At 40.3% G+C, this 15,310-nt stretch overlaps 1 protein-coding gene across 3 annotated transcripts in view; it reads right to left on the reverse strand.

The window, feature by feature from the left end:
- The window catches only part of LOC133543474 (protein SPO16 homolog), a 40,624-nt gene that overhangs the window by 6,064 nt on the left and 19,250 nt on the right, over positions 1–15,310 (reverse strand). Inside the window, exon 5 of one of the 3 annotated variants that reach the window (XM_061888053.1) lies at positions 9,329–9,647. The exons of 1 other annotated variant lie outside the window; for it this stretch is intronic. In XM_061888053.1, the coding sequence (XP_061744037.1) occupies positions 9,447–9,647 (201 nt within the window). In that variant the 3' untranslated portion in view covers positions 9,329–9,446. Of the gene's footprint in view, positions 1–9,328; positions 9,648–15,310 lie in introns of those variants that run through there. One more of the 3 variants, XM_061888052.1, reaches the window with a different exon arrangement.

The following is a 15,310-nucleotide window of genomic DNA, read 5'->3' on the forward strand; positions in this document are numbered from 1 at the left end:
GGACTGTTCAGTTTCATAGATGACAGTATAAAAGTGGACTGTTCCGTATCATAGATGACAGTATAAAAGTGGACTGTTCCGTATCATAGATGACAGTATAAAAGTGGACTGTTCTGTATCATAGATGACAGTATAAAAGTGGACTGTTCAGTATCATAGATGACAGTATAAAAGTGGACTGTTCAGTATCATAGATGACAGTATAAAAGTGGACTGTTCAGTATCATAGATGACAGTATAAAAGTGGACTGTTCAGTATCATAGATGACAGTATTAAAGTGGACTGTTCAGTATCATAGATGACAGTATAAAAGTGGACTGTTCAGTTTCATAGATGACAGTATAAAAGTGGACTGTTCAGTATCATAGATGACAGTATAAAAGTGGACTGTTCAGTATCATAGATGACAGTATAAAAGTGGACTGTTCAGTATCATAGATGACAGTATAAAAGTGGACTGTTCAGTATCATAGATGACAGTATAAAAGTGGACTGTTCAGTATCATAGATGACAGTATAAAAGTGGACTGTTCCGTATCATAGATGACAGTATAAAAGTGGACTGTTCCGTATCATAGATGACAGTATAAAAGTGGACTGTTCGGTATCATAGATGACAGTATAAAAGTGGACTGTTCGGTATCATAGATGACAGTATAAAAGTGGACTGTTCGGTATCATAGATGACAGTATAAAAGTGGACTGTTCGGTATCATAGATGACAGTATAAAAGTGGACTGTTCAGTATCATAGATGACAGTATAAAAGTGGACTGTTCAGTTTCATAGATGACAGTATAAAAGTGGACTGTTCCGTATCATAGATGACAGTATAAAAGTGGACTGTTCAGTATCATAGATGACAGTATAAAAGTGGACTGTTCAGTTTCATAGATGACAGTATAAAAGTGGACTGTTCAGTATCATAGATGACAGTATAAAAGTGGACTGTTCAGTTTCATAGATGACAGTATAAAAGTGGACTGTTCCGTATCATAGATGACAGTATAAAAGTGGACTGTTCCGTATCATAGATGACAGTATAAAAGTGGACTGTTCCGTATCATAGATGACAGTATAAAAGTGGACTGTTCAGTATCATAGATGACAGTATAAAAGTGGACTGTTCAGTATCATAGATGACAGTATAAAAGTGGACTGTTCAGTTTCATAGATGACAGTATAAAAGTGGACTGTTCCGTATCATAGATGACAGTATAAAAGTGGACTGTTCCGTATCATAGATGACAGTATAAAAGTGGACTGTTCAGTATCATAGATGACAGTATAAAAGTGGACTGTTCCGTATCATAGATGACAGTATAAAAGTGGACTGTTCAGTATCATAGATGACAGTATAAAAGTGGACTGTTCAGTATCATAGATGACAGTATAAAAGTGGACTGTTCAGTATCATAGATGACAGTATAAAAGTGGACTGTTCAGTATCATAGATGACAGTATAAAAGTGGACTGTTCAGTATCATAGATGACAGTATAAAAGTGGACTGTTCAGTATCATAGATGACAGTATAAAAGTGGACTGTTCAGTATCATAGATGACAGTATAAAAGTGGACTGTTCAGTATCATAGATGACAGTATAAAAGTGGACTGTTCCGTATCATAGATGACAGTATAAAAGTGGACTGTTCAGTATCATAGATGACAGTATAAAAGTGGACTGTTCAGTTTCATAGATGACAGTATAAAAGTGGACTGTTCCGTATCATAGATGACAGTATAAAAGTGGACTGTTCCGTATCATAGATGACAGTATAAAAGTGGACTGTTCAGTATCATAGATGACAGTATAAAAGTGGACTGTTCAGTATCATAGATGACAGTATAAAAGTGGACTGTTCAGTTTCATAGATGACAGTATAAAAGTGGACTGTTCCGTATCATAGATGACAGTATAAAAGTGGACTGTTCAGTATCATAGATGACAGTATAAAAGTGGACTGTTCAGTATCATAGATGACAGTATAAAAGTGGACTGTTCAGTATCATAGATGACAGTATAAAAGTGGACTGTTCAGTATCATAGATGACAGTATAAAAGTGGACTGTTCAGTATCATAGATGACAGTATAAAAGTGGACTGTTCAGTATCATAGATGACAGTATAAAAGTGGACTGTTCAGTATCATAGATGACAGTATAAAAGTGGACTGTTCCGTATCATAGATGACAGTATAAAAGTGGACTGTTCAGTATCATAGATGACAGTATAAAAGTGGACTGTTCAGTTTCATAGATGACAGTATAAAAGTGGACTGTTCCGTATCATAGATGACAGTATAAAAGTGGACTGTTCCGTATCATAGATGACAGTATAAAAGTGGACTGTTCAGTATCATAGATGACAGTATAAAAGTGGACTGTTCCGTATCATAGATGACAGTATAAAAGTGGACTGTTCAGTATCATAGATGACAGTATAAAAGTGGACTGTTCAGTGTCATAGATGACAGTAGAAAAGTGGACTGTTCGGTATCATAGATGACAGTATAAAAGTGGACTGTTCAGTATCATAGATGACAGTATAAAAGTGGACTGTTCAGTTTCATAGATGACAGTATAAAAGTGGACTGTTCCGTATCATAGATGACAGTATAAAAGTGGACTGTTCCGTATCATAGATGACAGTATAAAAGTGGACTGTTCAGTATCATAGATGACAGTAGAAAAGTGGACTGTTCAGTATCATAGATGACAGTATAAAAGTGGATTTCATTCAGGTCAAACCAACATTAGTAACATCAGTATTTCACGTTAAGGCTATGTTGACAGTACATTTACAATGGGATGATATTTAAATAAAAGTGTGTGTGTTTGTTGTCTGCAGTCTTTGCGGGTTCAACTCTGCATGACCAAAGATGGTCTATTGCCAGAGGATGATCTCCTGCATTGTGCTGTACGGTCAGTCATATCACTTGAATAATGAATGGTAGTTACGGCCACGGTACTAGTACTGACTTCATTGTTTATTTAGTCCGCTCAACTCTCTTTGTTTTTACTTAATCCGACAATGCGTGCAAGTTGGGGCCACATTAGGGCCTGTGCACGTTTATACTGGAGTCTGATAAAGATCACATTTTACTTGGAATCTTAACAGTCAGCTGACATTTTTTTCCGCAAAAATCTCATTTGGTCCACTTTGGTTTGCAGTGTGAACTTAGCCTGAGTCCTATCTGAGTTTCAGCTTGTAAATCTAATTGCTGGTACAAACAAACCTTTTTTTTCCAGTTGTAGCCGTACATGCAGAGTTTAGTTTCCCCGCTCTGAAGGGTGGTATAACAAGTTGAAGCCTAAATAAATAAGCATACATATGTAAATGAAGCAGCAGCCTTGTTAGGACACACACACACAGGTGAGTGGCGTTTAGTATCGTTGTGAGCCGTGTTACTTTGTGATCCGCCCTCCATTCAATCTCCCTGAAATATTCATGCCATCCGTCATGGCCGCATCCAAACGGCAAAGAGTGTATAAGAGCAGCCTGCAGCCGCGGGAAGCGGAGCAAAATGACAAAGATTTATCCTCAGCCATGATGAAATATTGATGGGCAGGCATTCAACTAAAGTTACTTTTTGTGTTCTGATTTAATGAATGATTTGAGCTGCTGATGTCGGGTGTGCTGAAGCCTGTGCTAATGTGTGGTCATGTGTCACACTGGATCAAAGCAGACTGATGCCTTTACCAGGGATCAGCACCTAAAAACCGGGAGGGGAAGTGCTTCCACGCTGGAAGGCTTGCCATAATATTCCAACATCAGAGGAGTTATCCTCCTTTGCTTGTGTTCCGACGTCTGCATTGAATCAAATGACAAAGAAATGGATCCCAGAAGTGCTCCCATTCTCCCTCTGGCATCCTCTAAAACATTGATGAGCTCAACCTGACCCTCTGAAGGTTTCATCATCACGACACTCAGGGGTTGGAGAAAGATACCAAACTATACCAGAAACACTTCAGTCAGGAGATCTTTGGGCCAAATATCAGCCACCAAATTTTCTGTCTATAGTCTTCTTCTTCTTCTTCTTTTTCTCCCCCTTGCTGAAGCTGCACTTTGATTTTAAAAACATTTGGGGAAAAATTACATAAAATATCTTAGGAAAAAAAAAACATTTATGAGAAGTTAAGGTTTTTGAAGTTTTCATCTCTAGGAATATGGTCCAGAAAGCTGTAGCATCCTTTTGATTAGTCACACCTGCAACCCACTCACACTACAGTGAGATGTTCTATACAGTGGAACCCAATAAATTAAGTCTATCTTATGTTGACCAACTCTCCAAGTTCCAGTTTTTTGATGTAAAATGTGAGCTAAAGCACCGATGTCAAGGTTGACATCGGTGCTTGTAGTATTGTTAACTTCATCATAGGGCTGGGCAATATATCGCGGGTTTGTATCTATGCGATATAGAAAATGACTATATCGCGATATTCGAGTATACGTTCTCATGCAGTTGTTTTTAGCTGCGGGCATTAAAGTGCATGCGTCTCGCCCTCTTTCTTGTCTCTCCTTCTCACAGAGACATAAAACAAGCACACCTTCTTACATACGTCACGGGCATTAAAGTGCATGTGTCTCGCCCTCTTTCTTGTCTCTCCTTCTCACAGAGACATAAAACAAGCGCACCTTCTTACATACGTCACGGGCATTAAAGTGCATGTGTCTCGCCCTCTTTCTTGTCTCTCCTTCTCACAGAGACATAAAACAAGCGCACCTTCTTACATACGTCACGCCTGCAACGTCACACGTCACATACGTAAATGCCATCGCCCAGCAGACAGGTAGCAGCATGGGTAACATTAGCTGTGATGCTAGCGAAGCCGTGCAAGTGGTAATACGAGAGAAAGAAGGTGCGAATCTGGTAACAAATGAAGGAAGAATTCATTCCCAAGAAAAACAGCATCGTCTGGCGGGGGTTCGGCTTCAAGTGGGAATATGTCAAATAGACAACTTTAATTTGTCAAGTGTGGGGGGTACAAGCGTTACTACCAGAAGTAGCATCACTGCTAATATGTAGCATCATTTGAAAAGTCACTCGCTAATAACAGTTAAATAAATACACTTTTGGTCAATTGACTTAGTTGTGATTCTTCTCTGCATGAAAGTTTAAAATGAGTATATATTAATGCGGTATGAAGAAGAATGTTTTAATGTAGACACATAGAATCATTATACTGATGTCATTATATGCATCGAGTGTTCATTCAAGGCTAAGTAAGGTAAAATATCCACACATATATGGTGTATCGCGAAAAGGCCTAAAAATATCAAGATATTAAAAAAAGGCCATATTGCCCAGCCCTACTTCATCATTATTGTACAGAAACTAAGTACACTTAGGGATGGTTACCTTTCACATTTGAAGCCATACAGTACCAATTCCTGCTAGCAGTGAAACAATATCGATACACAACGCTACCATTACCAATTAATTGGATTATGAAAAAGCTTGGATTTCTATTTTTTTATTTTGACAAATCTTTTGAGTGTTACTTATTTTTCAAAATCAAATGGAGACCACAAGAAATGCAGGAAGTATAAAAAGGGCGGATATAGTCGCTGCACGAGGGTGGTTGTGTGTGATCTGAGCTGACATTGTATTTATTTCTTCTATTATGCACACATGCTAAAAGTGCACTTTCAATGTTGATAATGTGCATCCATTAGAAAAAAATAATGGTTATGGCAAGTAAAAGTGCTCTTTTTTTTCTACTATTTTCCCTAAAATAAGCATTGAGGCTAAAAAGTGAGTTTTATCCGATTACGCGATTTATTTACTTTCTCAATTACTAAAATAATCGAGCTGCAGCCTTTGAACAAATGTTCATTTGTTTCATTTAAAAACATTCTTATATACCAGAACAGTGAGCTAATATTGGTCATTGCTTTTCTTACACTTTCTGAGCATCACTTGCAACTATGCACCCATTTCAGTTGGTTCTGTTGCCGTAGTCAGGAAGTAGTCTTTGCCATTTAGTCGAATGTCCTGTCGTTTCTTGAGTCCTATAAAGTCTTTGTACTCTAAGTATTGTACTTTTTAGACACCAGCTATGTGGTTTAACGTGCATCTTGGTTGTAGTATTCATTGCTAAATTTTGAGGTACAATCTGTAATGCTAATCGGTAGTATGTATACCACATATTCAATGTAAATTACCATCTAGCTAAAGCATTTCCAAAAGTAGATAATTACTTTTGAGCGCTACTCGGCCAGGCATGCTCATTTTTTTGGAATAGAACGTTGCAATATTACCTAGAAGCAGTCCAGGTGATGTCACCGATTCTGTTCATAACTTTTATGGACAGAATTTCTGGGCGCAGTCAAGGCGTTGAGGGGTTCCGGTTTGGTGGCCGCGGGATTAGGTCTCTGCTTTTTGCAGATGATGTGGTCCTGATGGCTTCATCTGGCCGGGATCTTCAGCTCTCACTGGATCGGTTCGCAGCCGAGTGTGAAGCGACCGGAATGAGAATCAGCACCTCCAAGTCCGAGTCCATGGTTCTCGCCCGGAAAAGGGTGGAGTGCCATCTCCGGGTTGAGGAGGAGACCCTGCCCCAAGTGGAGGAGTTCAAGTACCTAGGAGTCTTGTTCACGAGTGAGGGAAGAGTGGATCGTGAGATCGACAGGCGGATCGGTGCGGCGTCTTCAGTAACGCGGACGTTGTATTGATCTGTTGTGGTGAAGAAAGAGCTGAGCCGGAAGGCAAAGCTCTCAATTTACCGGTCGATCTACGTTCCCATCCTCACCTATGGTCATGAGCTTTGGGTCATGACCGAAAGGATAAGATCACGGGTACAAGCGGCCGAAATTGGTTTCCTCTGCCGGGTGGTCGGGCTCTCCCTTAGAGATAGGGTGAGAAGCTCTGCCATCCCAGAGGAACTCAAAGTAAAGCCGCTGCTCCTCCACACCGAGAGGAGCCAGATGAGGTGGTTCGGGCATCTGGTCAGGGTGCCACCCGAACGCCTCCCTAGGGAGGTGTTTAGGGCACGTCCAACCGGTAGGAGGCCACGGGGAAGACCCAGGACACGTTGGGAAGACTATGTCTCCTGGCTGGCCTGGGAACGCCTTGTGATCCCCCGGGAAGAGCTAGACGAAGTGGCTGGGGAGAGGGAAGTCTGGGCTTCCCTGCTTAGGCTGCTGCCCCCGCGACCCGACCTCGGATAACCGGAAGATGATGGATGGATGGATAGATGGATGGATGGACAGTCCAGATGAGTTTGCTATTAATACGCTAAGTTCTGTACAGTGCTGGCAACCGAACGAAAACATGCTATTGTTTGATCAGTACCCGGAAGTACTGACGGAATTTGGTCGGTACCCATCCCTCATTACAAGGCCTTAGAACATGCACACAGTGACCTTTTGTTCAGTGCAAAACAAGCGTCAAAATAAAAGCATAACATTGTTTAACTGGATACTACCGCAGCAACTGACAAAATGCTCCCATTTAATTTTTTGTCTAGGCTGTTATAAAGATTTACATGGGGATGAAAACATTATTGTCATTCTAGTGGAGACAAACAACAAATGTAAGTATAAAAAAATCATATAAAATACAATAATTAGAATAAAAATGGAGTGAAAGAATGTGTGTGTGGACATAAAGAAATGCAGTAAGGTTTTCAAAGAGTTGTGTCCGTGGTCCAGATAAGTCAGCAGGGTCCCGTGCAGGAAGTGTCAAGAGACAAGTGTGGCAGGTGAAAGAGGAATGGTCACACTCCAGTGAACACGTAAACGGATAAAGGCAAAGGACTAAAAGCTTCCATCACTTGCAACAAGACACGGGTAGCCCAAACACGCTGTGTCAGCATCTTTAAACACCGCAGATGACAGAATGCTTCTGACAGCCAGTTCACATGTAACATCTTCCATCCAACCACCTCGGGGACTTGCTGGGCGGTTTTAGCTGGGCACAGGCGGGAAAGCAAGCCCAGAGCGTGCACGCCGCCACTCCTGCGCCGCTTATTGATCAAGCAGATCTACCAGCCGCTAACTTGTCGGCAGAAGCGTCCTTGTGTGTGTATTGATCGGCGACACGTCGACACTGGGAATTGTCATCCCAATGGCGACAGGCAGCGGCGGTCCTTACACCCGATAGCAGACAGATGCTGTCCATGTTGCACCCTGGGAGATTTCACCTCACAGCGACAGTACATGCAGCTAAATGATGGGATGTTGAGAGATGGGGAAAAGAAGAGAACAAACACAGCTGGCCCCGCCCCCTTCCTCCCCGCAATTGTTTGCTACACGGGCAAAGCTTTTACAAAAAGGGGGCAGAGGTCAGTAATATCCCTGGTGAGAGCACCAACTCCATTAGCTCTCAGGGCCACTGGGGGGCTCGCTACCCTCCCCGCTACAAAGATACTCCAGAGATGACTGTTGTCAAACCCTCTGTCACACATTGTGACAACAAACAAACACAGCACTGGCAACTTCTGCAAAAAGCTGATAAAGAAAAGTGGTAAAGCGGAATTAAAGCCTGGAAATACATCGCCATCCTCCAAATATAGATCACACAGCATGAAAGTGGCGCAAGAAAATGATTAGCTTCCATGTCGCAAAATCAGCTGCAAAATAACTTCATTGTCTTTTGATTGACAATATTGTGGTCCTTCCAATTACATACCAAGTACGAAAAAATTGTGTTTTTACATCGTAACACAAGTCATGAAAACCTAACAATTTGTCCTAAACGATGCATATTGCACAGCAACAATTGTTTAGATCACAAATGAAACCAAGAACACTGTTACTATTGCACAAAAGGAAAACAAGATAAGTCATCACATAAGTGGGCTGTCAAGTCTTAAAGGTAAAAAGTTTAAGTTAAAGTACCAATGATAGTTACACACACACAAGGTGTGGGGAAATTATCCACTGCATTTGACCCATCCCCTGGGTGGTGAGGGGAGCAGTGAGCAGCAGCGGGGGCCGCGCCCGGGAATCATTTTTGGTGATTCAACCCCCAATTCCAACCCTTGATGCTGAGTGCCAAGCAGGGAGGTAATGGCTCCTATTTTTATAGTCTTTGGTATGACTCGTTTGAACTCACAACCTACCCATCTCAGGGCAGGGACTCTAACCACTCGGCCAACGCTCCTTCCTTCACTGTGGAAGTAACAGTTTCCAACTGAATGCAAAGCGGCCGCGGACTGGCACACGCGCGAAGGCGGACTCTTTCCGTTTTTATTTAAGTCAACATGTCCGTTTCCAGCGCTAAATATATGCAGAGCTTCTGTTTTTGATGGACGACGCAACAAATCCGCTCAATTGAGCAGAAACCTGCTAGTGTCAGACAGGAAGTTATGCACAAACACAAAATAAAGTGTCCGGTTTACTTTCAAAATAAAATACTCCGTCATCAAGGTGGATCGTATTTTACACCTTGGGTGGCGACAGACACAAAGTCAACTTGTCAAAGGTTTTCAGACTTCATTTCATCTTGTTGCCACAAATGGATGATTGTGGAGATCCCAAATGAAAGAATAAGGTACAGGCATATATGAAGGCCTGCTATGGAGAGCTGAGGACTGCTTGTGTGACACCTTCGCCATGCATGATGTTACTGTTGTATTGTTGTTTGCTGAAAAAATGAAGTGGGTAACAAGGCAGGGCCGAGTTGATTTGCTTCTGCTCCTCTGGAAGAACAGAATAAACCTTTTGTTGTTCAGGCTAGATGGTATGATACAGGTTACGAGCCCAGCAAATATCACAGTGAGTGAAGCCCGTAAGATCTGACCAACACCACCGGTCTTACTCACAGGCAACTAACACATATCCATCCATTTTCTACCACTTATTCCCTTCGGGGTCGCGGGGCACGCTGGAGCCTATCTCAGCTACAATAGGGCGGAAGGCGGCGTACACCCAGGACAAGTTGCCACCTCATCGCAGAACTAACAAATATGTTAGTCATCGACTCTCTAAACCATTAGTTGACTAACTATGACTTCAAATGTTCTTGTGGGTCTTTGTCCACAAGGTCAACTAATGGTTGCAGCAGGGTGGCCACGTCCCTGAACAAAAACATTCAAGGAACACCTTGCAGGGCTGATCTACCTCATTTCTTTTGGTCTTTTTATATTTGTGTGAAATGACTTTTATGCTGTCCATAGACTTGTTTTCATTCAACCTTTGTGGATTATATGACCTGAAGACTGACAGTCTGCATATTTTTCATACTACCGGTACTTGGCTCGATCCAGAATTTAAATAGATGCGCAGTTTTGGATTCATACAAATATATGGGAAACAAATTGTTCAACTATTTTTTTTTTGCAAAATAACTAAATTAACAGAATATTACAAATATTTTTTGTAATAAATAGAAATAGTTTGGGCTTAACAGAATAAAAATAAACATATTTCTTTAACAAAAGTCTGTCCTGCTTAATACATTCAGTCTGCAGCTTTTTCATGAATTTTCCTCACTAGGAGAACAACTTTGACAAAAATAGAGGTGAGATATTTTAGTTTTAACACTAAGACTGGCAACATTTCAATTGTGCTTCATTTGTGAAGGAGATATTCACTCAAACAGTGTGATTTATATGCTATGTTGTGTTAATCTGTCATTAAATAAAAGCATCATGTCAGAATTGAACACTTGTGAAGCAAATATTACTGATGCTTGAATGAGTTACTGTGTTAGACTGCTACAGTGTCACTATCGTAAAGCTGGACACATTGTGTTTAACAATTTGTTAGTGTTTGAGAACAAGACATTATTATGCTAACAACAAGAGAGCAGAGAATGACACTTAATACTAAGATGTTAGCATGTTCCTCAATGACGTGATGGCCACATGGAGATTCCCCGCCGGACAAAAAACAACTCAGAACTTCCCCAATCGTTCCTTTGTAAAAGAAAAACTGCTACATTTGGAGTCTGATTAGCAGAAGATGGGCAGATAATTCTGGTTCCATTGCAATTTTCGCGTCATGAGCCGTAATTCTCGTCAAATTTTGTCCAGTGAGACGCCACGTTGGGGAAAATGGACGCTTTGCAATAGCATGGTTTTGCCGTGATTGTGGATAGAAGACGAAGGCAGCGGCTGATCACTCAAAGGCCACGAGGCAGGGATTTTTGGGAGAGAATTGTGAACGAGGAATTGACAGACGAAGTGTGGAATTCAAGGGTGCCCTGGACATTGTTGGGCATGTGGATCTGTCCGAGCCTGCCAGTTGGCCTCTTTTGCGGGGAAGGGACCTACGAGACGGACGACCGCTGGAAAGCCAGACCAAGATTGACCTAATTGGCCTGCATCGGCGCCTCGCTGCTTAGGTGTTTAAGTGCCCTGTAAATACAAACACAGTGTTTCTATCATGCTTTTGTGACACACTTGAATATCAAATCCTCTGAAAAACCATCTCATGAGAGCGTAAACATGTTTAGCGATATTTGAGAGGTTTTTCAAAATATGGGAGTTCTGTTATCGGTCTTTTAATGCGGTATTTAGGTTTTGCTCATTTCTAGGGGTAACGGAAACACAGCCAAAGTAGAACGAGCAGATGCCAGAAAAGTCGAGCGTCAATGAGTTTGACCGGTCAGCGATCAGTCACACTGGCATCCTTCGGCATTGCCAGTAGCAGACTTGTTACGCTATTGTTGTTCCAAATAATCGTTTCATATTTTACAGACTATTGTTACATAATAAAAACACGGGAGACAGTGCTCAATATGGAATGCCTACTTTTGTTTCTAAATACGGGACAATTCCGTTTTCAAGGGACGGTTGGCAACCCTACGTTGCTTATAGCTATAGCTCAACATAACTTTGTTTTTATAACCATGGAAAAAATGAGTGTGAAATCCATTGAAATAAATAACAAAATCATCAAAAAACACAATCGAGCCTGTAGCCAACTTGGCGAAGCATGCATCGCAAAAAAACATAATGACGTAGAATCAGTCCATAGTTATCGATTTCAATTTATTTCAATGGCTGACGCTGTTTTGCAATACCAGCTTTTAAGGTACGAGTGGCCTCACGGAGCCGATGTAACTTGTAACCTGAAGAACCATCGCACTGCTGAAATAGACGTGTTCTTAATCACTGGAAATATGGTGGACAGACAACTTGACACTAACTTAGCAAAATATTATAAAATAAATCTCTATCAAAACATGATAAGAAAACCAACTGCAAACACACCTTGGACAGCGTGGACGTCCTTTAAGTTTGTTGGTGAAGCATCAATGACACAAGGAAATCAGAGTATAAAAATATCTTCAAATCAAGCAGCAGTGTAGCTAAAGCCCCGCCAGTCCCAGGAGAGACTCCACAAGGCAGTTTTTGTACTTGTCAAGTGCAGCAAGGCGGGCAGCTGGTCTGCAGAGGCCTTGGAGGGAAGTGGACTGGATAAACAGTTCACTTAAAAGCTCTCTAAAGGGTCACCCAGGAAAAGTGGGATAGAAAATGGAGAAGCTTTCTTCCACTCTCGTAGGATTTCCTCAGATGCTGCATTTGTTTGACTGTAGCCAACCTTTCAAAAATACAATGAATCCACCACACAATGCCATGTGTCTCCCTTTATCGTTCACAAAGAGTCTAGCTGATTAAAAATAAATGCACATGTGATATCAGTGACTTGGGACAAGCCTCTGCCTGGACAGCGTCAATGTAAAATCTGCTTACAGGGTCAAGGAAAGTACATACTGAATGTAACCCACATACTGTAGGCAATATTGTTTGCTATAAAATGGCATAGAAATAACACAAACAGCTTAAAACTTGAAAATTATTTAGCTAATTTATTAAAAAATTGCCTGTCAATTGATTGACATGATTTCAACAACACACACTAAATAATTATTACAAATAATAAGTAATTAATATTTATAAAGTGCACCTGAGACAAACAGCAAACCCCCTAGTTTGGAGATAGTCACTGCTCTCACCTAAATTAGACATACAAGAACAACACTTAAGAGGTTGATTTCAACCCTGAATTATTCTTTCAATAAGTTCAAGAATTTTTAAAATCCAGCCTGCTATTTTAAGTTTTAATCATTTGAATAGCTTTTAATAAAGGCATATTTGTTGAATCGATGCCGTGGGCCATTCCATGTAATAGGTGTCATTTCCTTCCGCAGGAAATAATATGTACAAATGCTCAATGAAAAATAATACTTTATTAAACATAGTGTCCTGCACATTGATCTGATTGTACATTTAATACATACAATTGTAACATTTTTAATCTACCCTGAACATTGGAAACATAACCTTCTGCTTCCTAAAATGAAACTATCTATAATTAATTCAAATCTTTCCTCCTTATCCCAACTATGCATTATGTTTGTTTAAAGAAAAATGTGAACTATTCCACAAGTCACATGGTCGAACGGAAGTTGCATCACTGAGATCAGTGGGTAGGTCACGGGAAGGTCAAAAGTAAGTTCACACATTTTTTGTACATTTGGTGTTACTTCATCTATGAACGGGGGTGGATGTTGAAGGTAAACTAATTCCTGTAACCTATATATGTATTTTTTGACAAAATTAAATTTTTAAGACACAATTTCTATTGCATCACTGTAATTTGCCAAGTGTCAACATAAATGCCATGTTGCTATATTTCATGCTAATTCGATGCAAAAAAAACTCCTTGTGGTTACTTTTAGGGCATCAAAAATAAAAGATTTTCAGATTAATGTCGGTTCTTATTTGTAAATTGCAAATTGCAAGTTAAAAATCAATCCCCCCCCCCTCCCCCCAAACTGTCCTGTCCTGCCACTCAGACAAATCATATAGTTGATGTAGATTATCTAAATCTGATGTACAGATTTACTTTAGAAAAGGGAAGTGTCGGATACTTCTCTTGTTGTCTTATTTGTATAGGAATTTATTAAATGTTTGGCATGCATTTTATTCAACAAAAACAGTTTTATTTTAAGCAATATAGACATTTTTGACAGCTGTTTGTATATGTTATGGAGGAGTATAATTAATCATAGGACTGGCATCCAATGTTATTAAAAAAGTATTGATTATGAATCGAGAATCGTTTTAAATTGAGAATCCCCAAGAATCGAATCTTGTGGTTCCCAAAGATTGACTTTCATTCCTGTTATTCTTCTCCATAGAAACCAGTTGCCTGAGGTGGACCAATACAAATTCTGAGTAGTTGAATTTGATTATTTTCAGGTAAGAGTTTAAAAAAGAGAGAAATTTGAATTTAATTTGAGAGAATGACAACAAGCAAATGACATCAATTAGGTGGAATCTTCCTATTAACTACTGCAGATGATAATAATAAACAGGACAGATCAACCCAACTAATCGTAGGCGTGTTTGAATTGTACACCCTGACAGCACTGTCAAAACAACGCTCGTCAGCTCCTAATTAAACGACGACAAGCTGTACTTTTATTTGCTTTGTGGCTTTTGTGGGACGCTTTCATCAGGCTGGTGTACACAACCTGAGCGGCAGATGCTTCCAAATCCCATCGTTCAAACACGCATCCCTGCCCATTCATGGGAAATCAAGACTGGTGCTTCTGCTTTGCCCAGGCAGGAAGTCTGTGATTGTCCTTCTATTGTTGTGTACACACACACACACACACACACACGCACACGCACACGCACACGCACACGCACGCACGCACACACACACACACACACACGCTATGGAAGGGATGATCTGAGTCTTAGAGTCGCTTGTGTTGTCACAAAGTGCAATATGTTCTTATTAACAATCATGGAAAGTCATCTTTAATCCACAAGAGTCTTTGTACAACAGCTTGTTCATTCATTGAGGCTGAACATAAATTCATCTGCAATAACAGGATGCAAACACCATAGCCAAAAGGGCATTCAGTAATATATACTCAGTTTTAACATCAAGGTAAACAGCCCAACAGCGAAAATGCCAAAAATGTTAGTAAAATAAACATCTTCTTTATGGTATGGATCTGGTATCTGGACAATGAATCAATTGCAGGAAAACAATGAAGAAGTACTGACAATGGGAAACCAACAGAAAAGGCTCTTGATCAACATCAACAATTTGTTTCAAACTTAACTCTTAGGAGGAAAAGTCAAAAGGAAAATGAAAAGGAGGACCAAGACACAGATGGGTTGATAAGATCACAGTAAAGATTGTAAAGTAAAAAATCTACCAGTGAACCATGACCTCTAACCTTCAGCAAGAAGGTGTTAGTAAATAATGATAAGGAAGTAGAGGGAAATGACCAGTGATGCTACTGTGGTGGACCATAGGGGTTGGAGCACCTACAGTAGTTCATCTTAGCAAGACATTTTGGACAATTTTTAAGCTTCAATCTTTGTTGAACGCA

The sequence above is a fragment of the Nerophis ophidion genome, linkage group LG26 (genome assembly GCF_033978795.1).
Source record: "Nerophis ophidion isolate RoL-2023_Sa linkage group LG26, RoL_Noph_v1.0, whole genome shotgun sequence".
Classification (NCBI taxonomy): Eukaryota; Metazoa; Chordata; class Actinopteri; order Syngnathiformes; family Syngnathidae; genus Nerophis; species Nerophis ophidion.